The following is a 27,770-nucleotide window of genomic DNA, read 5'->3' as shown; positions in this document are numbered from 1 at the left end:
GCAAGGCAGCGGTTATTATGAGTGCTCACCCAGGGCGGGGCAAAACAGGTTCTTTCCTTACCTAGCTATGATCCTCTCCAAAGGAAAGTTGCTGACAATACCAGGAGAGCGAGAGCATTTACTTCAAGGGAGCACATGCCCTTTGCTATCATTCCACAAACACAACGATTCAAGATGATATTTCCTCCACAATTTTTATTTTAAATTACAAAGGATGTTGCATACATTGATGAATTTGTATCTGAATAGAAGTGCTAGGGATCAAGGGTGACAGAGTAAACAAAGTCAATAGTTCAATTGTGCCTCTTTTCAAAAAAATAAAAACTGCACAACTATTAACCAACATTAAACATTGCAACTCTTAACAGATCATGCTTTTAACAAGGTAAATTTATTTTCTAACAGAGACAAGACTTTCAGTAAGTTTTTCTGAGCTCCAGTTGGAAGTTGATTATAGAATATCAAGGACAGCATTACAATCATGACCCCAAGCATAGGCAGAACAGGATGCCATGTTTTGTTTAAAATGCTTTTTTTTTGCCCGTCAACCACCCATGTCCGCATGTGCCATCAGCCTTGAGAGTTCACTCAACCACAAATACTGAGCAGTAAGTTTTACTTGGACATAATCTAGGAGGATGAATGATGCAAACCAGAATGTATGAATATCCATCATTATAAGAAAGATTAATAAAATTAAGTGCTACTACTAGGTTCTGTTTCTTAAATGGAAGCTTTTGATAGGGCAGAGTGTGCTTTTGCCAATACCAAATCCAATCCAGAAGTTTTCCTTACAGTAGCTAGTTTACTCACCCAAATTTGACTTACACAGATACTTGACTACAAAATATTTTTAACTCAAGAAAACCTCTGAACGCTGATATTATCTAAAAAGTTTGGAGTTTTATTTTTTTTTTACGGAAAAAAAAAAGTGTGGCTTAAAATAGCTCTGTCTCCACTTTTAACTCCACAGCTCATTAGAAAGACAATAAGTGCATAGTCAGTATTTGCTCTTGTGGAAGTTCATGAATGTCTAAGAGGCTGAGGATTATAATTCAGTGCGCACACACACCTTCTTATCATGCTAGAAGCATTGGGGGAAAAAACATGGCATATTGTGAAATGTAAATTGTAGAAAGATAGAGACATTTTTGTATGCTGCAAAGAAGATATAACCTAAAAGTGCCATCTTTCATTAATGACATTTAAGAATCCCAATTTATATTGGGAGATATTCAAGAGTGGTGTTTTCTCAACATACTAATGCCCTTAATATAGTTATTACAAGAAGAATCAGTCACTGAAGCAGTAACTGTTTGAAATGTACTTCACACGATCCCTGGGGTAAACAAAATAAACCTCAGCTGTGTGCAAGGCTGTGTCAATAAGCCAAGACCACATCTAGCAGCACACTTAACTGGATAATTCCAACTGAAGCCTCCCAACTTAAAAAAGAAAATAAAACGATTAGGTGCATTCTTGAAATTCGGGTCTCAAGGCCAAATACAGATCCTAACATTCACGGTACATAATTGGGCTATGCCTCAACAGAATTTCAGGAAGACTAGCAAGCACGTTTGAGGAACAGAATTGCATTTGCTATTTCTGCTGAAGGCAACTTGTATACAACCCTTTGAAGTTCTGATAAAACCTTTTAGAGCTTTAAAAAAACTGCTATCTTTAAATGATTTATGGAAAATAAAAGCACATCCAGTCTTCATATTTTGTGAATAAGCTAACTGTTTTATTAATGAAGGCAAATATCAGATAAATATTAGGGGGGGATCTTTTTAAAATAAAATCAAAACTGACACCACTGTATTTCAGAAGTGTCTGGTTGCTTTTAGGTTAGTTAAAAGACCCTTCATCCATTTTAGATTTTTGTTTGTTTGCATTTTTTTTTAAAAAGACCTTTTTCCTGGCCCTCTTAACATGGAAAAATGTCTATCTATAAAGAAATAGGAACTGAACACAGCTGAGCCTGACTCTCACATCAGCTTTACAGCAATGCAACTTCATTAAATCACAATGATTTCAACTGGTATGATAAGAAAATCCAGCCCATCCACACATAAACATAGCTTTAGTAGTAAGTCTCTCTCTTCCAAAAAAAAGTACTCACCAAGTATCAGTAAATGTGTTCAATAAACCATAAAAGGAAGCGTTAGCAAAAGGGGTTTAGGGCTAAAAAACACCCTTCATGAGCACCCCCACATTTTGCAAGGCCATTCAAAAACTGGTCTTCCATATATAAATACAAAAGGACTACTATTGAGAGAAACTGAAATCAGATCTATCCAGACTTTCTTTAGGATGCTTTTATCAGTTCTGATTCAATTTCAGAAGGGTTAGGTTTCAGAGGGAATGAAAAACATTTAGTTCTAGATGTACAAGTAAGGCACAATATAAAGCCACATCATCATCTGTCATGAAGGAAGTAGGAAAGGACAAGAATCATACATGGTACAGTAGAACAAGCAGTCCATCAATTCAAAGTGTGGCACCTAAGTTCAGACTGACGAGATCTCAACAAGAGCAGTTATGACAGCATGCTTTTAATATGGAAACAAATTCTAGAGAATCCAGTGTATCAGAAAAAGGAAGAGCTTTTGTCTGTATTAAATCAAAAATGTGTAATTGTTTTTGGATATAGGATTAAAAGTGAATATTCACAATGCCTACACTCAAAAACAAACAAAAAAATCCAGGACTTCATTAAGATCCACATACCATGTATGAACACTGAAAATCTTTAGAAAATGGTCTTCTCTAAAGATCATCCAAAAATGCATGCCACAATTGCAAAAAACAGAACATGTACATTTGTTGGTTTTTATACCCTTATAAGATTTTTGTTTGTGATAAGTATACACTAAATGTATATATTTTAATGACACTAGAGGAAGCAGATTGTTACTGGCATTAAAGTACAACCATTTCTAGACGGTTTAAATGCCACAGAGTCCCCTGGTTAAAATGTAAAGCTGCACAGCTTGCCTATGTCACCTTTATGATAAAGTTAAACCAGCAAAAGGTCTTATCTTTACTCTACATTTTACTGCCAGGTTTTATTTATATCAAGTATCGCTGCAGCATTCTGACCAGCCCAGAGTTAGCAGCAAGTGGCAGGAATCATATAAAATGCAGTTTTTTTTTTTTTTTTAAACAAAGTGCTTTTCTAAGATATACATACATATAAATAGGTACAAAATAAAGTGTCAACATTAAAAAGCTCAACTATTTAAAAGCTTTAACTTAAAATAATACATAGAAAACACTGAAATGCAAGGGTATGGAATTCACTAAAGATTCAAAGTCTACTTTGAAATGCTAGACCAAAATCATATTCTGGTTTTCAGACAAAAATAAAAAGCTATAAAGTTGTATTTGCCCAGTATTTCTGAGCAGTAAAAAAGGGGCTTTTTAATACCTTGTCAGTTTAATTTGTCACAGAAGTTTTTATCCAATTGCAAAACTGCTCTCCATGTTTAGAAATGCTGCCTTGTCTACACAGTTCGGATATAGTGTAAGAACCTCTCGTATCTGAGCAGTGCGTTAACACCATTCATGAGAAAGGAACAACGGTATTCAAATCTCGGTACAGACATGGCCTTAACTTCACAAGAGACATTCTTTGTCGGGATTTTACGGGCCGTATGCATCTCCGGAATAACTGCAACACTGGCAATAATTACAATAGGAATACATCTGACCCACTGTGGAAAGCAGCAGCCAACCCTCACCTCACCCTAACAACAGCAACAAAAACACCTGAAACAAAAACACCCACATTCCACTCAGATTTTGCAAGTCTTAAGTGGATTTACAAAGTTTTGACTAAATTGCCCTGGGTATTTGTTCAGTCTCTTGTAGGAAAGACTTTCTGTACAGCTCAGTAGTGGTATTTTGGCCTCCTCCTCCCTTTGAGTCTTCCAAAATATTTAGATAAAAAGTAAGCTGTGTGCACACTCACAAGTATGTGGCAGGACTGCCACCTTCATCGGCCACTCTTACTGCACTACTACCAATTCACTTTTGTTTTTATAGTACAAGCTTGGATATAAAAATAATCTACTTATAAACAAAAAGGAATCACAGTACAAACAAACTCAGACAAACTAGAAATGAAGTGGAGAAATTCCCCAAAGGGAGTGGGGAGAAAGCCTTCATGGACTTTTGCATTTTTTTTTCAGCAGCTACATTTGAAAATATTTGGTATTTCTATTTTCAGTAAACAGTGTTTTGTCATCTTTAAATAGGGAGAGAAAGAACAGGGAGGAAAAGGGGGGTCCATGAAACCAGAGAATGATCTTGCCTTGAGATAAAGGACTTTCTCATCAAAGGCTAAAGCTTTTAATCTGTACGTTAACACTGACTACAAAGCCAACTCTTATTAGCAGAAGAGCAAATAAGAACTGTGTGTTAATATTCCTCAATCATAGAAACTACTGAATTAACAAGAATAAGTCACATATAAGTTTGAAGAAGCTAGTTTCGAAATACCTGTACAAAAATATAAAAGTCTATAAATTTTTTTTGTTTGTTTTGTTTGAAGCCTGTGTTGATCCTTGGAAACATCACATGCATAATAATACATCAACTGGAAAAGTGGCAACTAAGGAATTAGATATTTGTAGCTCTTTTTTCTCTTTACATATATACACATTACAATAAAAATAATTTTATTTTGGTTGTTTGGTGGAAGTATACTACAACAAGCTAAATATTTTTTTTTTTTAAATTCTCAAAGTTGAAAACTATTTTACCAATAGCTTACTAAAATCCAAATATATTAAAATCTCCTACAGTAAGTGCAGAGAAAAAAGATTTAAAGACTCCGAGACGGCCACCAACTTATCTACCATGGAAGCGAACTACAAGAACAGCAAAATAATATTGTTATGTATGAATGCTCCTTCTGTAGATAATTGGACCCAAACAAAAAAATTCACAGTTCAGTAAGATCCCTAACCCTGACCTTTAATTTTTTTTCTTTTTTTCATTTGTTTTTACATTCAGTACAGTATCATATAAGCTGTGCAAAACTTTACTTAGACTGGCAGTTCGCCATATCAGTTGCATTTGTCTTTGGTACAAAAATAAACAATCGCATTAATGTGCAAGTATTTGTTTTCTTCCGGCCAAAGTACCGAAATTGAGTTTTCTAGAGCCATCTTTTATACAATACATAGACTCTGTGGCATATATCTACATTTTCAACATATTCCTATATACATTCAAAAATTTTAAGAGCTGGAACAAATACATTAAAACCTATAATCTTACCATCTATACATCTTGGTTTTTCCCCTCAGGGTTTTCTTCATACAAAACTTTACCAGCTTATACTGATAGCTCTCCCCCCAAAATACAAGGCACAAAGAATATACTTTTTTTTTCTCTTGCTTGCACAGACATTTAAATACTATATTAAGCTCAGAAAATTAAAGTCTTATATGGCACACTAGCTCTAATGCCACGTGTGCTATGTACAAGTTAATGGTTGCAAAGAAAGCTTACCGGTTTTTAAGAACAAAAGAAAATCCAATTATTACAAAAACCCAAAAAACTCCCTAAATTGACAACTTTACCAAAAAAACGCTTCCTCTTATTTTTACTTGGAGCATAAACCTGTCACAATGTCTGGCATATGCTAGAAATTTTTACTAGCAAAAACATAGTTTTGCTTCTAAAACAAAAGTGATATATTCTGGTCCTAGATAACTTCATTTTAAAAAGAATCCTCATTTCCGTATTTAAGCTTAAAGCAGCTTTGAAACTATCTGGTTTATGGTCCAAAAATGCTATTAAGCATTTTATATCATGCTTTGATTTGTTTTACTACATTGTTATTTAAAAACAATGGAACCCAATTGTAAGTGTTTACATAATGCTAAATTGACATGCAGACCAGAATGCAATTTACAATGAAGTACTTGACAACACAGGTAGAATCTGACCGATGAGAATGGCTGAAGTCATGTCTTAAACTTTTGACATTGGTATTCGTAGCCCTACAAGGCCACCGGTGGGGTCGCCTTCTGCAGTCTTCTCTAAAACTTGATTCACAAATTCTGATGTCTGTCCAGCTACAGGTAGTCCTAAAAAGGGAGGGTAAGAAAACATGCTGTAAGGTTACTATTCATTGCACGTATTTGTACATTCCTATCAGTAATACAAAGCCAATGAACACTTTGGTTAGTAACCCATCAAAAGGCACAGACAACTGAAATTAGGAAGTGCTCCTTTCTCTTCTCTACTCCGGTAACTGTTTGCAATCTAACATATAATACATGTCTCTTCGCATACGTGCAAATACGTTAAGTTTACTGCTTACCAAGAGTGTCTTTAATAAGCACGTTCAACTTTTGTTCCATGTTGATTCCTCTATCATCTTTAGGTACCTGCACCCGATTAACTATTTCTTGTTTAATGGAGTTGATCACAAACAGTAAGTTATCTGCAAAGAAAAAAAAATATTTACAGTACAGTCCCCCAGAGCAAAAGAGATCCACAGTTGTCCACACACAGTTATCACACTTACTGTAAAATTAAGATGTAATAGTTTATATCTGTAAACATATTTTCAAAAATAATTACATTACATGCATACATTTATATAATTTACATCTGTAAAGTAGCTCAACACTGCAGGTAACCCAATTTACACACACTTCATGGAGTGGACTGCTTTTGTACCACCAAAATTGTTGGGTTTGTACTAACCCTGTTTTCTCTATAAACTGCCAGATGTGACCCAGGTTACATGATGGTGCAAAACACAGACTTGTCTGAACAAAAGAAAAATTAAGATGTGAAGAGTTGTATTTACCATATTCCGTGTTGAGACCCCAGAGTTTTACTTTATTGGCTTCATACTGGGCTTTCTTTTTTAGTCTACAAGCCCTATAGTAAGAAGAGGGGAAGAATTAGAACACTAACAAAAATTCCAAAATACTAAGAGCATCTGTTTGTTTGCCACACGAACTTATCAACCAATACTCCCAGAGCTGTGATGCTAAAAAATCATCTATCTAGTAACTCACCTTCACTGAAAGCACTCTGCTACCGATATTTGCTTACATTTCACACTTGCGGATTTTATCACTGTATCAATCATTTGCCCTGCAGCCAAGTAAGCCAGCTTCTGCTGCAAATACATCATTACCCAAGGAACAGGCAAACTACATCTCCAAAATGCCAGTTGCCCTGCTTTTTGATAAACTGGTAATTAGCCCATTGCAGGAACTGCCATGATGAAGCAGGATCTCTTGAAGCAAAAATTAGTTAGACCTTAATTATACAGTTGTAGCAATCCAAATTTAGTCATCCATGTAGTGTTATCTAATATATACCTGGAAGCCAGCTTGTTCTTTTCTTTTCTTGACCTCGGTCTGGCAGTTAAGGGAAGTTCACTGACTGGCGTCAGGTCACTGATCACTTTATTCAGCTTCCTCAGCTCATTACCAATCTGTAGAAGTTTTCTGGGGTTGGGAGTCAGGTCTTCTACATCAGTCCTCCGTGACTTCTTTGCTGCATATTTTCCTGTTTTAAATATGCAGAAAATTGGGTTGGGAAGTGATAATACATACACAAACCTGCAAAAAAACATTCTTAAATATGTATTTTTTTGGGTGCAGTTTAAGTTCCTTTGTTCATTACAAGAGAATGGACTGGAATCATGTGATCCCTATGGCCTTTCACAATAGAAAGAGCATTTCCAGACAAACTGCTTTGTACAATTCATATTATATCCAGATCAGATAAGAGCAAATACTGCTGGCCAGGCTACTGGATGTGATAGACAGTATACACACAACTGTGCTGAAAAATGTATGTCACAAGTTCAAACCCAGTTGTTTTGCCCCAACTGTAACTTGCTAACTCATGTGTTCAGCCAATATATCCTCTCGCACACTCAAGTTGATTATACGTTCCTAAATAATCCTGTTGCTGAAGTTCTGTATTAAGAAAGGGTGTCGAGGCCTGTTACTGAAACGATCTTCAGTGATATGGAGCTTAAATGATCCACACAAAGGCTAGTTAACCCCTTTATATGTATTTGAGGCTAATTTAAGGCCTGGTTTTCCTGAGGAAATACACATACTTAAGATAATTTTATTCCTTAAAATTCTCTGCCACTCCCCTGTCTTTTTCTAGATTTCTATTAAAAATGCTGGGTGTTACAGACACTTGCATTAAAATGTTAATAAAACTAACAAAACCTGCTCCAGAAATATTTATTAGGGAGTTAATAATTTAGCATGATTTATCTGAGGTAGTAGATGACCTTGGTACATGTCTGCATATGAAAGTTAAAAAACCCTGCATGTGTTATATTCTGTAGCTTCTGGATATTAAGCAGTGTTTGATCCTACAAATCCCTTGCATATGCACCTCACTTACAAGTCACTTGTTCCTCCAAGTGTCTGGTGGGACTGAGTCCTCAAGGCATGTTTGGTTATTTGGTGTTTAATAAGAAGTATAGATATAAGCCTTCACAAGAAGGAGCAGTGACAGGCACTTTAGGTATTGATATTTCACTATAAGATAAATAAGCATATAAAAACTAAGGAGATTTAAAAAAAGAAGTTTTCTTCCCTGAATAAATCTACAAGTAACAACAATAAAAAAATCTTTTGGCTTAATAATGGAAGGTAAACCACCATGTTAAAGATAGTAATTTTCAACTGTAAGGGAATGTTAACATTATAACCAGGGAAGCTGCTTTCATTTTGTCCTTCAAAGCCAAAATCAAATGGAGCAGCCTACCAAAGAGGTCCTGTGACAAGAAAACAAACATTACTCCTAAGAGTGGTCTGTTCTGGGTGATGTTAGTCATGTGTGCAGTACAGCAAATTGCTAATCAAAAAGTTACGGGAATAAAACACAGTTATTAAACCAATTGGTTTAAGTTTCTAAGAGGGTATTTTAAACAAATAGTTTATTCACAGAAGAGTAACTGCTTGACTGTGCTGCATTCACAGAGGTGGGAGAAACAAGTAGGGAGGAGCAAACAGAGACAGTTACGCCTTATTGCTTGTCCTTTAGTTCATACTGCAGTTAATGTGAACTTTGCATCTCAGATCACTTCCAGCTTACTTCTAACACAAGCAAGACTGAAACTAACATCTACAAGGCGCAAATCTCAGTTAAGAGACCCATCCAACATGTTTACAGTATTGCACCGAGAAAATTTTGAACTCCTGGGGTTTCCACTGGAAGCCCTTGGAAGTTACAATTCTCAATTCATCCACCTTCCTCTGGAAGAAACCACAGTGAAAGTTACTACTGTATGTTCACTGTGCCTTCGTTGGACACTGTGCAGAACTCTGCTAATTAAGCAACAGACCTACAGTGTTTTAAGGATTTATTTTCATGGTCAAAACACAACTTCTCAGCACTTGCAAGGATGGGAGTTTGGCTACTGAAGGCGTCAGAATGACAGACATTCACTTGTAACTAGGACTCTATTCTTACCATGATGGAGACCATTCTTCTGATACATGTTACTTGGTAACGTATCTCGATTCCACTCGGATGGCCTCAGCATTCTTTCTTGATGTGACGGTGTCAGTTGCTCGCTGTACTCCCAGAAATATCTTCGCTTGCCTCTTTTCCGAGAGGATATTGCAGTCATTTCTTTTAAATCCTCCACAGAATCATTTTCATACCCTAAAAGGATGCATTGCATTGTTTACATAATGTTGACAAAACTGTTTCTAGCCCTTTAACAGTGGACTGAGTATTCAAGTTAGGAGCAAAACCACAGATGAGGCCTGTTTTACATTATCTAACAGACTTGGTTTTCAGCATCAACTACTACTGGGTACTTGCCTTAAATTCAGGGATAGACACTGAGCTGTTGATGGTGCTTCATTAGTTGAAAAGAGACAAATTATTTATGCATTGAAAGCCCCTTTATGTTCTCTGACCCCTTAAGCTCTATTGCTCTTCTCCCCCACAATCCTACCACTGCAGAGTACAGATGACAGCTGTTGAAGAGTGTTCTTCCATCCTTACAATTTTCTCCAAGAATTTACAGGAACATAATCCTAACTCGCCTCCACATTTTAATTAACCTCTAATCAAAAAGCATGTAAAGAGAAGCAGATAATAAAGACAGATTATCAAAAGACTAATAAAGAAATCAAAACTATTCAATCATAGAATATTCTGAGTTGGAAGGGACCCACTATGATCAGAGTCCAACTTCTGCTTTTCCTTAAGTTTGAATACCTTTGGGAAATAAGTCAAACCACCCATCTCTATTAGACTAGAGGAAGGGGGCTCTGTCATGAGGACAATGACCATAAGAAAAGACCATCTAAACTGAAGGGATCTGGACACAAGTTGTTCAATCTCTTCTTCACCTCTTTAGTGGGATGAAGAGAAATGATCCACAGTAAAGTTACACAATATTTAGAGGTACATTATGACGGACTTGATATGATGAACTGTTTGTGAAGTACATGGAAGCTGCAATGCAACTATCCACACTGCATAAATATTTATACCATAATTATGTAAACACAAACCACAGTTTTTAAAACCCCATGTATGCTTTAGAAAATAAAACCAACTTACACTAGGGTTAAAAAACCCCAAACCTTTTGTACTAAAATGCTATACAATAGTTTACATTTACTAAAAAAGAATGTGTTTCAAAACATTGTATACACGGATGAAGCTTAAAGAAAAGCCAACCACTGAACAGACTATACGTTTAACAAGCCTTGACCCCATCTGCTTGAGCTCTGCTTCATCTTTTAACAGTAGCACAAAGAACACTTTCTTCTTTTTAAAACAGTCCTTTCAATTAGTCTGTTTGCACTTGAAAAACCAGTTGAAAGAGGAAAAATAAACTTTCTTGCTTCGGTCTGACTCTCACCTCATAACCCAAAGTATGAATAAAAGTTAGGTGCGTAGAAGGATGAAATTAGTTCTGAAATTCTCTTTCTAATAATTTCATAACTTACTTTTAAAAAGTAAATTTACATGTACTTATAAAAAATATAGTATATTTTAAAGGCAAATCAAACAATGAAATGTGTTTTATAAAAAATTTTTCTTGTATAGCCAAAAATTATGACAATTTACATTATAGTTTCAAATACCATATTTTTAACTGTACTTCCATTTTACCCAAATGCTGTTTGGCATAAGTATCAAAATACTTTAAAAAAACCCCACTTATTTTCCACTTGAAAAAACATGTCAAGCTATGTAACGCATTATACAGATATGTATAAATTTAGCCCATCTTCATGATAACACAGAATTAAGCCAAGCGATGAAAACAAATCTCTTTAAGAGCTGATGTGTACAAATGTACAAGGTTAAAATCAAGACTTCCTGTTTGCTTATTTAAACTATAATTAAGTTAGCAACTTAAATTATGTTGACTTAATGCATCCTGCCTTGCAACTCTAACATTGGCCTGCTATCATTTTCAAGTTACATAGAATAATCTAGTGCACCATGTCCTAACCTCGTCTCTAACATACAGGAGTGCAACAAATCTGTTCAGCTTTTGTGCACTGTGTTCATCTTCTTTGAATTTTCCTCTTAGGAAAGATCATGTAGCAGTCTCACTTTCTTTGGTGGGCTTCTAAGAAATCTGAAAGGGTTCTTCTATTTACGTTTCAAGCCCTGCACAAGTCCCTCCTAAAAATCTTTGTTCACATCCCTTACTATGGTTTTAGGTTTAAATTCATCAGGGTTAAATTAAGTAAAACAGAGAACAGGACAGACGTGGCTTCTGCATCTTCCCAGATTAAAAGCCCCACCAAAACAAACCCAGAAAACCCCTTCTCTTTACCATTTAATCACACTGACTTCTGTCAAGCCATTTATGAGTCTTTTTCCCCCCAGCTGATGGTCCAGGTGCTCAGAATAGATGCAATGCAACTTCTTTAAACAATCTCCATGTCTCTACAAGCACTTTCCCCTTTCAGCTAGTTCTTCTCCAGTGCTATCAATCATGAATCAGTTGCTGCATCTCCCATTTCTGAAATCTCTTGACTACCTGATGGGAGCAGCAGTCATTTGCAAATATTTCTATTAAATGAGATATGTAAAATATACCAGTAATGGAAAAAAAAGGTAAGTGCTAAAAAAGGCCGGGGCTGATAATTCCCATAATAAATTTCCTTCGGAGGTGATCAAAATGGCTAAATCTGTATCATGGTGATAATAACAACAACATTGTTGCCCAACAGCCAGTTACATTTTTAGTTAGTTCTCTTGAGTTCCCAAAGTTCACTATATCAAAGTATTTCCTCAGACAACACTAGCGCTTTAAGAAAGCATTGCATGCACTCCAAAAACATACATGGAGAAGAATAAACAAAAGCAAACTGTGTAAAAAATACATCAGAGGGTCAGCAATAACTAAGTTTTTGTCCTTTCCCGTAAATTACATCTTCACTCTAAATTTATCAACTGATTTTGGTTGTACTATGGAAGGTTAAATCTTCCCGTGCCATGCCTATTTTTAGAAACTTTATCCAGAGTATTTACCTTTACTCAAAAGGTAAAAAGCAACACAAAGTACAAGAGTGACATTACTAAAGTACACAGAGACATTACTTTCTAATATAATCAAAACATATGGTGAAACTCTTAGTATCACCATACTCAAGGTGAATGGCTTCATTCACTTAAAGTTCTAGCAAGCTTGTATAAGCTTGTTCCTCAGTTACTGTACTGCACGACATATTTAGAAGGCAAGAGCAATTGCTTGTCAGTAAAATTTGAACAAACGGCAAATAGTTAATATAATTCCACCAACTGAAATCCCAGTATTTTAATACGACATCTCTTTTTCAAGGTTATCAGGCTTTCTGTGCAACATGCCTCCGTGGGCTGCAAAGCACCGTGCAGTACAGCAATCATTACAGAGCTGTAATAGCTACTCAAAGCCCCAGAAAGTAGAGGGAGTTCAATTCAGAAGAAGGGAGGAAGAGGTTTTAAAATGCTACTAAAAATGTGTTATGTATATGTAAAAGTAACATAAAGGACATAATGCTTGGTAAGTTTAATGCCAACTCAGGAAATCGATTTAGAAAATAATTTAATCTGAGAGTTCATTATGACAAACACTGACAAGCTTTATGGAAGCTGCTGTTTTTAAAAAGGCAAAATTTCAGCTGCTTTCCCCCCTCAAGTTACATATTGCCAAATGTCTGAATACCTTAATTCTTGTACTCTACTACAAAGCATTTATAAAATGTGAATATTACAATACTTTCTACAATGAAACTAATACTGGTTTACAGTTCTGTCCCTTTCCCTTCAGATTTTATTTTTACATAATGTTACCGCTTTGTTACCTTCTAGGTGAAGGTTAGTTCTTATATCTGTTGTTAAGGCTCCATTTCTACATGCAGAAGAGAGGAATTCAGTATCCTTTGAAGACTCACTAAGTGTTACTGCTGAAAACCACCAAGAAATGATTCTATTAGTTTCAGTGGTAGGTATTCTTTGGATTCTGTGGAAAATTGTACCTACAGCAGGGCTTAGGTAATTATGAAATTATTTCACTCAGGCTATGATTTCATACCAGCTATCAACAGATACAACTCTGGATAAATTCAAAGCAGCAACCTACTGAAGCACTAGAAAGCTCCACACATCCTATCATCAAGCCACAAAAAAATAAGACAACAATTGCAGATGGTTGCTTTACAACCTTAGGCTACAAGATAGGTTTCCTGTATTCTCTATGATTTTGTTGCATGACCACAGTTTATGCAGTTTTTCTCGAAACAGTGCAATAGAGACCTTGTATAGTTTTCATTAACTACATTTTGCAAAGCACTTAGAAAATCTGGGATGAAAGTTCATAATTAAGACCAGTGTTGCTCATCTGTAACTATGAAGCATTCTAAAGCGTTCTTTCCCACTTGGCAGACAAATCCATTAACCTCCATGTTAACAAAGCCCAACTTTGCTGGTACCTGGTTCTGAGAAAGTATCGCTGATGTCATCATCTTTATCATCCTCATAATCTTCTTCCTCATCATCGTTTTCAGACAGCTCGTGCTCACTGCCGAATCCTTCATCATGGTCTTCATCTTCAATATCATCCTCATCATCCTCATCTTCCTCAGGGTCTCCTTTGGCTGACTGTTCACCCAAACTGTCTGTTACAAAAAGAGAATAGTTGTGCTCTTCTTTCTTCTGTGAAGAATCTGATACTGATGTGCTGGCAGAAAGACTGCTCTCCCCCACAACTAGCCCTGGGGTTTCCTGGGGTGGACTGAGGAGCAGTTCTTGAGTCTCTTTGAAAGGCAAAATAGGAGGCGTACTGTGACTATGCGGGGACTCTATTCCTTTTCTTTCTTGTCTCTTTGCCACAGCACCACAATAGCAGGTGTTTTCTTTTGCTGCATCAGCATGTGTCTGGCTCAGCACTGGTCTGCTCTGTGGTAAAGGGTTGATCTTTACTTTTGCCTTTTTAACGTACTCTTTACATTCAACATGAATGTTCACCTTTTCATTATTGTACACATTGGTCTTCACCATGATTTGTGTACTGGAAGCAGGTTGCGTTGCAGGTTTGCCTGCCTTCTGAACACAGTCCGACAAAGGTGCCTCAGCCTGAATGTTCTTAGAGGAACAGACTGGGGCTGCTGCTCTGGTTGCAATTTTTTTGCCAGGTAACAAAGAATTTAAAGGGTTTTGTTTTACACTAAAGAGCAAATCAGGGTAATAGAGTGAATCAGAAACAGGTTGAGAGTCCTCACTGTTAAGCTGAGCCAGTGTTGGTGTTTTGCTTATCACCTCTTCATCTTGGTATGGGCTTGAAAAGTCATCAAGGCCCAGGTAATCCACCTCTTTTGTTCCCCAGATGTCACAGCTGGTTAATTTAGTGTACTTAGTTAAGTCTTCACAGTAGGTGTCCCACTGCTCCCACTTTGAGGTGAGAGCAGCTTCTTTGTCCAGGATATCCGTAAAAGACTCCAAGTTCTCAAGGTCTTTGCAGTCCTCCATTGAAAGTAAGTTGTCTCTGGAGCTTTGCTGATAGTCCATTTCTCTGTCCTGTGCATAATAAGACAAGTTAAAAATTAATTCCAAGGAAAGTATCAATCATCTCTGTCCTCTACTTCAATCTAGTATGGGGAGCTTAATTCCAGTGAAGTGTAAGAGAGTGATAACATATGAAGATACCTCAACTTCCAACTAAAAGCTGCTTTTGAGGGTCAGAATGAAGTCCAGCTTCTGTGCTTCAGCAGCAGATCCTTCTGAAGAGATTGCTAAAGATACAAGTCAAATGCCGCTGGATTCTTTTGCTGCTATTGCAAATTCATCTGGTCATCAGCAACTAGACTAGTACCAATATCCATGTATTTAAAGTATGAAAGACATCACAAGCAAGCTGTTCTAGTCTCTATTAACCTAGGTCAATCTTTGTTGTGTGCTTAACAGAATATGCTTAAGTTTACCAGTCCCTGGAAAACCTAATTCTAACACGATCAATTAACAACCATGAGCTGCCTTTCTCCCTTGATGCAGGGGGGGGGGGGGGGGGGGGGGGCGGAAAGAAGAATGCTAGTATAAGTAGCTCATGAGTCAACTTTTATTTTGCTTCCCCTGCATTCACAGCTTGGGTGAAATAGCATATAGCTGCTCTTGCAGAAAAGACTGTAAGGAACAGTCTCAAGCACCATTACATAATGTCAACACAGCTCTATTTGAGACTTGTATATCAAACCTCTCCTGATGGCCAGCTTTAGCAAGCGTCTATTGAGGAAGCATCACATTTGCTGGACAAGCAGTCAGGCTCTTCCCTAATCAGTAGCTAGCAGTAATGAATAATCTTTTAGCATTCTTGAACAAATACCCCTTTATTACTACATGAACTCAGGGTATTAGTCTAGGAGAGGAAGTTATGTACACACACAGAAAGTTGACCTACCAGTTCATACATGAAGTCTGGATCTGAACTGCTTGCCAAGAGATCCGTGCTCATCAGCGTCTGCTCTGAAAACACATGGCTCCGAAAGGCGTCCCCAAAAGGAGGGTCCATTCCACTCACACTGGGCTACAACAAAATTGATACTGAGATTTGAAGCATTCTACAAAAAGGCATATTCTTTTCTTCAACAAAACATAATGACTATTGCCATTTCATCCAAGTCTCTGAACTTGTGCTATACTTGCATCTGGAAGGCTTTTACCTACACAGACAAGCATGTCATTTCTCAGAGTGAGAGAATGCTTTAAGAGCAGCTAACAACATGCAGCTCTTTAATCAAAGGACACATTTGTATTCATCATATAGCTGCAAGAGCATTGCTCATTCATTCTTTTTTGTTGGTTTGAAATTCTCATGCGTTTGCCAAGTTTAGGGATATGTTAGCATTTGTAGAAGAGGAGAGCGAGTACTGGCAAGATCTGTGAGTATCAATAGGCACTACACACTTGCAGGGCCTTCACCCTAATACAAACCATTTTGTACTAAAGCAGTGTTGACTGTTTTTAGAACCATTAGAACTCATAAAACTTCCACCTGAGACGGTAACAAAAGTAAGATTTATTACAACTAAATCAAGAGTGTTATATCCCTCGAGAACAATGTAGAACTTTCAAAAAAAAATTATGCAGGGTGACTGGGCATGCAGGGAACGGGCAGCAAGGCTTTCTGCTACATTTAATTCCAGACCTCTATTTCTCTTCTAGACACACTCGCCCTGAGGGTTGGGAAGGCAGAAACACTGTACTGCTGAAAGTCATTCAGTGTGCTGATGTGTGAATCACTGCAGTAATAAAAGGCTGCTCTCCATGCATCCACCCTCATCAAGGCGACAACTTTGCTGAATCTTGCTGTGTGAACAAATACCAAGGGCAGCAACACAGCTTCCTTCATAGACACTACTGGGACCCTAAAAAATATACACCGTTTATTCTCTTATAAATTCTCCCTGCTAGTGCCAGTCAAATTTGCTCTTAAACTTTTTTTTTTTTTAAAAAAACAAGAAAGCAGAATTTTTTACAGAAGCAAATAAAATCATTAACTGATTTACCTGAGGCATTTCCAAGCCCAGATTCCCCAAATCCAATTCCAAACTTCTTGTTTTATTCACTTGTAGATTCCTTTCCAGCTTTACTTCAGTCTCAGTGAGTTTACACAATCCATGCAATGAAATTTTTCCTTAGGATAACTTCAGTTCACCCTGATGGAGCTCTTCTATTTGTAGACTTCTGTGTAGAATAAACACAGTAAACCCCCAAGGAGGTAAGTAATCCTTCACCAAAAAGGTAGTGCTTAAAAAACTGCCAAAGTAAAGTAAAGACAAAAATTTTCCCCCAAAGTGATTATTCCTCATGCTGGAATATATAGCAATTTTCTTCCTCTGTCATCTTTCATCAAACAAAAAGCCACAGATGCTACAGAACAGAGTTCCTGCAAAAACCTTTTTTGGCTCAGTTACATTTTGTTGCCTTTTTTCCTCACTACCGAGACCACAGGCTCTATAGACATATGAAAAGAAAAGCCTGCCTAATTGGAAATAATGACTAGCATACTGCTGGGTATACAAGAGAGAAACAATCTTTATGACTAATATAACAGAGCCAATAAATTCTAAAAATGTCTCAGGCAAGCATCTCAAAATACTAATTTCAGAATAGGCAGTAATACTGTTTCAGCGATACCTCCTCCTTTTCTTAAGAGATTAATCCATCCAGCATCAGATAAGATTATATCAATCACTCACATAGCAACATCTAGTGGTAGAGGGATTACAGCAAGCATGCTAACCGTCCAGCAGCAGAGGAAGGGAACAGACTTCCCCAAAAAAACAAATTAAAAATTGTGCCAAATTCAGAGTTGCCTAATAAAAATATCTTCTCTATTAATTTCAAGTAAGGCACATGTTGAAATTGGTCCAATTTATCTACTGGTAATTTTACCAGTTTAGTAGTTTCTATAGACACGTTGTTACTTCAGATGTATATTTAAAGGCTTTTCCGAGCCTCATATCCTGCTTAATCCTGCATTTTTTAACAACGTAAGGAAAAACTGAACTGTAGAAAAGCAAGCAGCTTAACAGGAACATCAGTATCTATACACTAAAAGTATGACAAAAGATTCACAAAATAAGCAACAGGAAGTAAAAAAGAACAATGTTATATCAAAAACAATAAAAAAAAAATCCATGGTATCAAACCTTAGTATCCGATGTAACTACATTGTCTTCAAGGATGCTGCTTTCTTACTGTCTTGCTTGCCTGCAAGATCCCTACCCTTACATAAAAAAAGTCTCTTTAACAAAAAAGCAGCATTAGAGGAACATAATTAAAAAACTGAACCATCATACTTGTACAGTTTTTCAGCATTATCAGTTACAATATATTTGTTTCTTTGAGCAGAATTCTTCACTCAGCATCGTTCCTAAATCAGACTTTGGTGCAATCTAGTCAGGCTATGTTTATTCTCTCATTTTGAAAAACAAATAGTGAAGTAAAAGTGTTCGTCTAGAGCGGAGCTAAGCTCAGAACCCTCCTCCCACCAGCACATGACAGCATCCCCGTGATTATTCCTACTTTCAGATAGTATCTCAGCTATTTTGTTATATTCAGCATATATACCATCAGACTGTGGTAAGAACAGACACTATGCAAAAAAGTCTTTACTTATCAGAACATACTGCTTTTTAAATAGCAGCTAGAATATAAAGACCAACAATTACAAGTCCAGCTACACCCAAGTTCTCAGTGAAACCATGCTACCACTGCCAAAGCAGGCCATTCCTTGTAGGGCCCTGTGTCGAATAAGAGCCAGTTCCTTCTGAGAAAATTTTCTTTCTGCTCCAAAACTTCCAGGGAACTCTTTTTCTTATCTTACAGTGACATTTAAAGTTAAGTTTGTGTCCAGGGCAACGTGCCTCAACAAACCCCGTCTCCCTTCACCCAGCAAAGGCCACACTGCAGCAGAACTAGTCCTTCCTATGCTGTTAAATGTGGTATGAACAACTAGTTTGCTTTTCAACCTGGCCTGATCTAGGAGAAAGGGCCTGTTCTTTAAAACAAATAAGCCATGTTCTCATATACAAAGAAAGAGGCGAGAAGGATATAATCTTTAATACCAATCTACACCTGAATGTATCTTTCTTTCCATACAGAGCAGCAGAGATTGATGCCTTTTTCAACAGAACATCAGATTAATACTTTGACGTCAACACCAGACCACCACCACCAGCAGCTGCATTCACATGGGAGACTGGCAAAGTTCTGCCACTGCATAATATAAATGGGAAAGAAAGGAGATGTTTGCTGCTTCTTTTCAGGTTATTCTGTTATGTTTTTGTTAGAACAGGTACCTCAAGCCATTCCCCTGTGTTTCATACACAACTAGGAAAGGGGGGTGAAACTTAATCTGTACTGATGCTGACTTCAGTAACAACCGACCAACGTTTCCAAGTGTGGAGACCAGGGAGCTTCTGGATCATTTACAAATCCTCAAAACAAAGGATTAAATGTTCAAAATACTTTTACCATCTCAAAGACTGGCATGATCTTTTAGCTATAAATGTACAGCACCATTTAAGAATGACAGTGTATGTCCTCCCAGGTCAAAGCAGTATATCAGCTAATCTGATTGTTCCCGTAATTATCTTTATATTTCATTCTTGACATTTTATAATACTAATATTTAAATGTGATTTGAATCCTATTAGGATCTAGTCAAGTATTCTACAATGTAAGATTTTTCTTAGTAGCTCTATGGAGGGGGGAAACATGATGAGGCCATAAAAAGAAAGACGCTGCCTCAGGGAGCTGCACAATCTAGGCACGCTTCATGCTCCCAACACAGCAGACCTACTTCCAACTGCTTTCTAAATTTCCCAGAATTGTCAAGATCTTCATTAAAAGATTCCCGGTGTTCACAGTTAACTACCAGTATTTTTTCATAAACTGGTAAATAAAGATGTATAGTAGAAGTCAGCGACACATATGGAAGTACAGATGTAAAATTTGAACTCGCTGTGAAGGAAAGTAACTTTGTAGACTGCAGCTGAAGCCCCATTCTTACAGAATTTATCAATACTGGCACTCTCAGCCCAAGACTGAGTTAGAACAGTACAGTTGTTATGTTATCTATAATGAATACAGATTTGAATGAACTGAAAGATCGATGGCAGAACTCAAGAACAGCAGTATAAGAATTACTGAAGATAAATACAGCAGGAATTTCTACTTCAGGACAATTTTCACTAATGTCTTACGTCAGCCCTTCTCAAATGCAGAGATACAGAGGTGAAATCCTGTAGTTGCTTCACAGCAACTGAACCGCAGGTGGAATACACAGCCCGAGGCACCGGGCACGGTGCCGCCACTCCTTTTGGCAGCAGCCTGCAGTTAAATCAGATTAAGGTGATTAAGGAGCCAGTCCCTGACTTGGTTCTGTGTCTGCAGATTCTTGAGTCACATCAGCACGGAGCTGCGCCCCTGCTCCTGGGAGAAGGCTCGCTCCCTCGCTTGGGCGTGAGGAAGGGCAAGACATCTCAGGAACTGCTATGTTCATCTAACATTTAAGGATCTGGGGTACTGATGGAGGCATGCATATATACATTGGTTAAAATCCCCATCAGTCATCAATAAGTAACCAAAACCTGTTCTATAGAGTTAATAATTCATAAATCTAATTACAGATCCTAATAAAAATCCTCTACATTTATATTTACTTCTTGAAAATGCACATTTATGATAGTTTAATAGTGGTCCCAAGACACCCGGGAAGACTGAACTTCAAACAAATGGCAGGCTCATTACATGACATTACTGATGCAGCAGCACATTTAAATTGGCAGACAGCTGGACCTAAACTCAAAACATGCAGCATTAAGGAGAGGCATGGCAGTTACCGCACACATGACGCTTCCTTAGGCTAGTAGAAGACCCTTCTGCGACAATACATTATCTCCAAAGAAGCTCCTATAAGAGAAAAACCTAAACCGCCAGCCTTCAGCTTGACAACTCTGAAAGTCTTCCTCAGTCACCTGTATGAATCATTTGTACTGTAGCTATAACTAAAGTTGCTATTTCTGTCTCAATTCAGATGTGTATTTTGTACAATTTGAAAAGCACAGAGCGTCGCTATACCATTTTGTTGATTGTACAGTGCTTATTATCACAGCAGCTAAATGCCTGTTATAAATACATCACATGAACAATTACACTTTTCATGATGGCGACTGCATCACACAGCACGGTTTGTCAAAGTTACATTTTTGATGCAGATAAAAAACCAGCATCTCACGAGAGCCTGTCAATACTAAACCTACGAACTCGGGCTAAAACATTCAAAATGCCAAACTCTGAATTTCAGAGAATGCACAAAAACTATGCCACATATTTTAAAAGAACCATTATGTACTATGCAGTGTTTGCCGTATCTGGACATTTTATGAAGTACTACAGTTAGAGATGCAAGAAGTTCTCCTACGCTTCTCTTAAAACTTTTTTTCCTTTCACAGTTTGTGCCAATTTGTTTCCTATTACAGAACATACTCTGCTCAGTGCGGTCTTCAAGTGGAGAATGTATTTTTCTTAGTTTTGTTTCTGAGTGTAATGTTCTTCTTGTGTTTTTTAATTTTTTTTCCTTCTTTCTACATGATTCTTCAATTATTAGCCCGTTTACTTTTCTCCGCCACTACAAAGACACTAAGTTTTCTTTTGTGGGTTTTTTTTTGGTAGCAGGTGAGCAAAGACACTCTTGTAAAAGGTCTTCCTCTGCTTCCATCCACCATAGCCTCATTCATGTGCTCATCCAAAGAAGCCAAGTCCCTCTACCTTCTCAGTCATGTATTTGTGTTAAAATGCCAGTATAAGCCTCTAAGACATTATGCCCTTTGCTTTCTCTATCCCGGAGAGTAAACAACATCTGCTTAAGACACCCAGATCCTAAGTTTGATGGAGCATTGCCATGTAAAAGAACTGAAGATAGGAAGACTGTTTCACTTCTTTTAAGCCTCTGCCCTTCAGGAGAGGGAAACTGCTACTTCACTGTCTTGGTTCCCTTTCCTCTGCTGACCTTCCCTCCCCCTCCCCACCTTATTTTTCTAATCCTACTTGCCCACAGCAGGCAGATTTCAAGATCTGGAAGTGATACCACTAAACAGAAGCTCTGGTCTCCAATCACACACGCAACACCTCAGGTAAAAGAGCTGATGAATTACCAAAAAAAATACAGCACTACATTCTTTGTTTGAATGAATACCCCTACACGTCAACGCCAGCTACCCAGCTTTGGAGGGGTATTCCACTTCAGCACGATTGCGTAAGCAAACAGGCAGATGCCAGTAACTGATCATCATGCAAGAGGCAGAAGAAAAAAAGTTTGTTTTTTTTTAAAGAACAAACAACGGTTTGCATCTGCATATTTTATAACTATACTCAGAATAATATATTCCTACTAGAAGTGCTAGCTTTTCTGTATATCCTGGAAAAAAGACTAAGATTTTATTATTATTTTAGTGCCAAGAGTGGGATGTGCAGCACGTTAAACTTATTAGAACCCTACTAACACACTTCAATTAATTTAAAAAACTTTTTATAGTTAAAATATGAATTGCATAAACCTTTATTAAAATACCATGGTAGAGTTACGAGAGTTGTTTGCACAAGAGAATTAGCAGTAAGACTAACATTCAGATTTTTTTTTTGAGCCAGAGATTTCCCCTGAAGCAGAGTGTGGCCAAAGCAAAGACAGGAAACAAAAGCAAAACTAGACAATTTAGTTTACAATCTCCAGCAATATTCTACATTCCTACACGATGGTTGTTTCTAGATTTTCTGACGGTGCAAAGTCTTTCAGGGTAAGAAAAAAATTTATTCTATAGTTCCCAGAAAAAACCCTCTTATGATGAAGGGAATAATACAATCTAGTCTACTCTTCATACTGTAAAATTATGTTTTGCTATACTTTTGTTAGAAATGGGTGGGTTATCAGTACAGCATACATCAGAGCCAGCAACAAATCAGAAAAATGCATCAGTCAAAACAGTAAAAAAAAAAGAGCTTAAGAGTTCAAAAACAGAAGGGAGATTTTTTTAAAAAAAAAAATATATAATAATATAACCAGGGAAATGATTATAGCAAGGTCTAAACCTTAAAATCTACGATTTTCAGAAAACGATTGGCTTGACTTTCAAGCCAATGCCAACTTTCAAACATGTCTTATGAAATACCAAATATCCTTATCAAACTTATTTTAAACCATCATTTAATTAGGCTTCACAAACCACACTGCATGGGCATGCAAGTCATAGGAATCTAAAGCAGTTTGTTCCCTTATTTATACCACACTATCAGTCTATTAGTCGGACAGAAGCTTCTATTTATTCCTTATTAATTCCTGCCAACACTGAAGGGACTTCAAACCTTTGTCCTTCAAAAAGCTCTTTTGCCACTCTCATTATTTAAAAAAAAATCACGGTAAGGACGTTCAATGGCTTGATGCCTCTGCTGCAGATTCCTCTTATCAGTTAACACTTCCATCAAACACCGAACAATTCTTTCTTTGCTCTGGTAAACTACTGGCTACAAAGCACTGTAGGAGGTCTCCGAGTTATTATTCACACCTCTAAAAAGTACTATCACTGAGAAACCTTTCCTGCTAAAACAATCGGCCAATATTTCCCACAGAAATTCTGACTTCTCGTTTAAGTTAAAATCGACCAAGTTTCTAAAGCACCTGGGTCTGCCCCTCTATAACTCTTACTATGAAAACATAAGTGTAATAACAACAATTAACCCTCCCCACAAGGATGCTTAGAAGCACTTGGTGAAGCGACCTTAGGCCAAAAGTCTTTTTATCACCATGTTTAAAGCATTTTAAAGTGTCTGAAAGATAGTGTCAGAATCAGATCCTGTTTTGCAGGTTATGTATTGCATGATTTTAACAAGTTACCCTCAAGTGGCAACAACATAAAGACTATACTTCCCTTAAACGCCAAGTTAACACTTCAGCTGGCATAGCTGAATGACTGAAACCGTTCAGCCTGTTGCATAGAGAAGCCTGAAAAAGAGCATGTGTTTTGTACCGGAGCGTGACACAGTGAATTCTGGTCATTAAATTATCTTTGATATCTGATCAGTTACATTAGACGATGCCCTGAGAAGCACTGTGGGGGCTGGCCTCGCCATGCCGCGCGGTTGTGTTAAACCGCTGCCAACTCCCAGGGATGAGATTAGGGCAGGGCAGTAATACCGCGGGCATCGTTACATAAAAACCGTCCAGGCTGTGGACCTTCAGGGCGGAGGGGAAATAAAGTTCAGGCTTCGGACCTTGGTGCCACGAGGGACTTTCGGCAAGCTGCCCCCGCCTCAAAGCCTGCGTGAACTTAATCCAGACCTGGAAAAGTGTCAAAGGCCTGGGGGGGGGGGGGGGGGGGGGAAGGTGGTGCCGAAAACCAGAGACACACCCGGGGGCAGCTCCTAAGGCGGCCCGGGGAAGTTATCGGTATTTTCTAAGTGAAGTCTGGAGGGAATGGCTCACAGCAGGAGGCGGGAACGCGCCCAGTCCTCCTCTCGGAGCGGGACCACCTGTGTACGGGCACCGCCTACCCCCGCGGGCCGGGCACCGGCTGCTGATCGGGTTCAGCCGCGCCGGCGGACCCCGGTGGCCCGACCCCCAGAAGCGACGGACTCCCTAGGGCAAAGCGCACCGGGAGGACGGGGCCGCGGGCACCCTCCGCAGTCAGCGACACCGCTCCGGCCCCCGCCCCTCCCGCGGGCAGCTCTCGCCCGGCCCGGGCGGCCCCGGCCCACACCGCGCCCCCGCCCCTGACCCACTAACACACCTCCCAGCCAACATGGCCGCCCCGCCAGCCAGCACGGAGCGCAGCCTAGCCCGGCCGCCACCACCCCGCCCCGCCCTCCCCGCCCGCTCAGTGGCTCGCTCCTCAGCCACGCGCGCTACCATTCGCCGCCGCCCACGCCGCTCACCTGCCCAGCGGCCCTTTCAAGCTAGGGTGAGGCGACATGTAAACAAACCCCCTTCCGCCGCTCCGGAGGGGACCGGCCGCGGCCCCGGCCCCCCCCCCAGCAGCAGCAGCCGAGCCGCGCCCACCCGCGGGGCACCGGCAGCCCGCGCCGGCCTTTCCCACCCCCGTCCCGGCGTGGCGGGAAGGGCGCGGAGGGCTCCCCGGGCCCGCGGGAGGCAGCCCCCGCCCTGCGGCCCCCGCGGCCTCCCCCAGGCGCACCCCCCGCTGCCCGGGGGAAGCTTCTTCGCAAGCGGCCGGGGCTGCCGCTCACCGTTCGCCGGTGAAGCTCCATACCCCCCCGCCCCGGCCCAGTCAGTTACATAAAACCCCGTGCCAGAGCGGGGACAGTCCCTCCCGCCGCCCTGCCCCACCACTCGCACACGGTCCGCCGGCCCGGGACCCCTCTCCGCCTCCTCTGGCCTCTCCACGGACTGGAGCCGTCCCGCTGCACACCAGCACGCCCCAGGCAGAGAAACCCCCCCCACCCACCCAGGGGTCACACCCTGGCCGTCCCGAGCATTCAAACAGGTCGAAAGCAGAGGAGACGACTACGAGCCTGAAAAGCAACAGAGCGCTGGGACCGGCCCCAAGAGCGGCAGCGCCGACGGCACCGGCGCCTCGTAGCAGGGCAGCCGAGCAACCCCTTCACCCGCACAACCAGCACGACCGGTCTCCCCCAGCAGGACGGCGCTTTCGTTTCCCTGGCGCTCGCTGCGAGACTCGCCTTCCTTGTAAAGGCACGGGCCGCGCCTGACGGATGGAGGTTGGAACAGACGCCGACAACTCTCCGCTAAGCTCGCGCTCCATCCCCTGCCCAGCCTGCCGCGTCCCTCCGCAGCCCCTCTCGCCGCGCCCTCAAGCCCCATGGGTGCTGCCCCCCGCCCCCAGCCATCGGGCCCGAAACCTCAGCTCTGGGAGCCGGACACCCCCCCGCGCACAGCTGCTCTCCCGCAGCACCGGCAGCCACACCCCCCAGCGGAGTGAGGGGAGCGGAGGGGGCGGCGGGCTCCTGCCGCTTCGCTCCCCTCCTGCCCGCTGGGCACCATCCCCGTTCTCTCCGCCTCGGTGCCCGGGAGCCGGGCAGACACACCCCTTCCCGCGCCCCGCAGCCCCCTGCCCGGCACACACACACTAACACCCCCTCCTCCCCGCCGGGACGTCCTCCGCCCGCCACCGCCCCTCCAGCGGAGCGGCGGGCCGGCAGCCACGGCCCCGCGGGCGGCCCCGGGGCGCCCCCGCAGCCCCCCACGCTGCCCTCCCGCCTCCCCGGGGCGCAACCGCCGGCCGGGGCCGCTGCCAGGCTCGGCCGCCGCCGCCCCCCGCGGCCCGCACTCACCGGGCGGCCGGGGCTCAGCAGGGGGCGCCGCCCCGCGCGCTCCGGCCCGGACCCTCCATGCGGCTTCGGGGTTTGTTTTGTTTATGTCCCTTCCTGACGGGTTCCCGGAAATCGCGTGACTCGCCCCCCTCACGTGGGGAGGGCGGGAAAAGGGGGGGTGGGGGGGAAGGGCCGCGCCAGCCAATCGCCGGCCACCGCCCCGCCGGCCAATGGAGCGCCGCCCCGGCGGGGCCTCCCCCGTCACGTGACGGCGGCGAGGCGCGCGGGCGGTATTTAAGGCGGGCTGGCGGCAGCGCCCCGCCGAGCTGCGCCGGTCCTGTCGCCTACTCGCAGGGTTCATCCATTCACCTTCCACCCGCGGCTTTGCACGGTTCTGCAGGCTGTAGCTACACCCACGGCCACCCTCCACAGTGACAGGTGGTTGGCCTCCATCACTTAAGACACAACTGGAGAAATTACTTAAAAAAAAAGACCCAGCCATTCTTATCTTACTATTTGTAAAGATGATTATTTCTTGTATCATTTAGACGACTTTTTGCATTTCACCCCTCTGTGGTTACAAAACTTCTTTCCATTGGACCTAAACCCCATCATGCCCAACAATACAAAGGAAAAAACAGTTTTTTGCCCCAGAGACTTTGTAACATATGATTCTGGAAACAAGGGACCAGCCACCCACCTCCAACAACTAACTTAAAGCCTTTCACATGAGGAAAATGCTTCCATGATTTCCAGTAGAGGAGAAGCAAACTTCCATAAACTCTTCCGACAATCTCCTTTGAGGGGCACAGATGCAGATATTTGAATTTCCTAAACGATGCGAACAGAAGAAGTTAAAAGCATTTGAAACAACCCTGACCCAAACACTTGCTCTACGTGCTGCCGATGTTTATGACTTAAAGTCTTCAAGACTTGACTACGGAGTCTGTTTCCTTAATCTTCCTCACTTGTTACTTTACCCCAAAATATCCATACACAGAGAGCAGACTCAGACCACCTCTCCATTTCAAGGACCAGCAAACCTCCTTCATATAGACTTTAACATTTTGTGTTCTCTTCTGTTGTTACAAAACCAAGAGGAAACTATTAAAGGCTTTGATACCTGCATTGTTTGTTAAACACCAGGGGCTGAAGCTGTGTGCTTTAATTTCCTGCAGTCATGCAAAAAAAAAAATTATCTGAAGCAGTGTTAATTCCTGGCACACATGGAGCAGGCCATTCCATAATCACGATGCAGACAGTAGGTCACACAACATTCAGCAGAACAGAAACAAACCATTATTTTTTCAACTTCTTCAATCATGCTACCTGGCATCTGTTTCAGAGAAAATACTAACCATTTGGATAGGATTCTTCATCTGTAAAGCACCTAAATAAAAATTGAACTATAGCTTGTTTGCCCAGGCTTTGAATAGCTCTTTACATTCAATTCACCAACA

At 40.7% G+C, this 27,770-nt stretch overlaps 1 protein-coding gene across 3 annotated transcripts; it reads right to left on the bottom strand.

Moving 5' to 3' along the window:
• Positions 1 to 175: 175 nt before the first annotated feature.
• Positions 176 to 26,446, bottom strand: CREBRF (CREB3 regulatory factor). 3 transcript variants are annotated; one of them, XM_074884245.1, is made up of 10 exons: positions 26,332 to 26,446; positions 17,031 to 17,208; positions 15,923 to 16,048; positions 13,962 to 15,045; positions 13,335 to 13,436; positions 9,481 to 9,675; positions 7,356 to 7,545; positions 6,833 to 6,906; positions 6,338 to 6,460; positions 176 to 6,101 (listed from the first exon to the last, which is right to left on the bottom strand). In XM_074884245.1, exons 2-10 carry the CDS (start codon positions 17,037 to 17,039, stop codon positions 5,986 to 5,988), a joined length of 2,019 nt encoding a protein of 672 aa, XP_074740346.1. In that variant the 5' UTR covers positions 17,040 to 17,208; positions 26,332 to 26,446; the 3' UTR covers positions 176 to 5,985. The 3 variants fall into 3 exon arrangements, with proteins under 3 accessions (XP_074740346.1, XP_074740347.1, XP_074740348.1); XM_074884246.1 differs by having other exon boundaries at positions 13,335 to 13,433; XM_074884247.1 differs by lacking the exon at positions 13,335 to 13,436.
• Positions 26,447 to 27,770: the final 1,324 nt, after the last annotated feature.

This window comes from Strix uralensis, chromosome 14 (assembly GCF_047716275.1).
Source record: "Strix uralensis isolate ZFMK-TIS-50842 chromosome 14, bStrUra1, whole genome shotgun sequence".
NCBI lineage: Eukaryota > Metazoa > Chordata > Aves > Strigiformes > Strigidae > Strix > Strix uralensis.
Note: the sequence above shows the minus strand (reverse complement) of the source record. Positions and strands in the feature narration are given on the sequence as shown.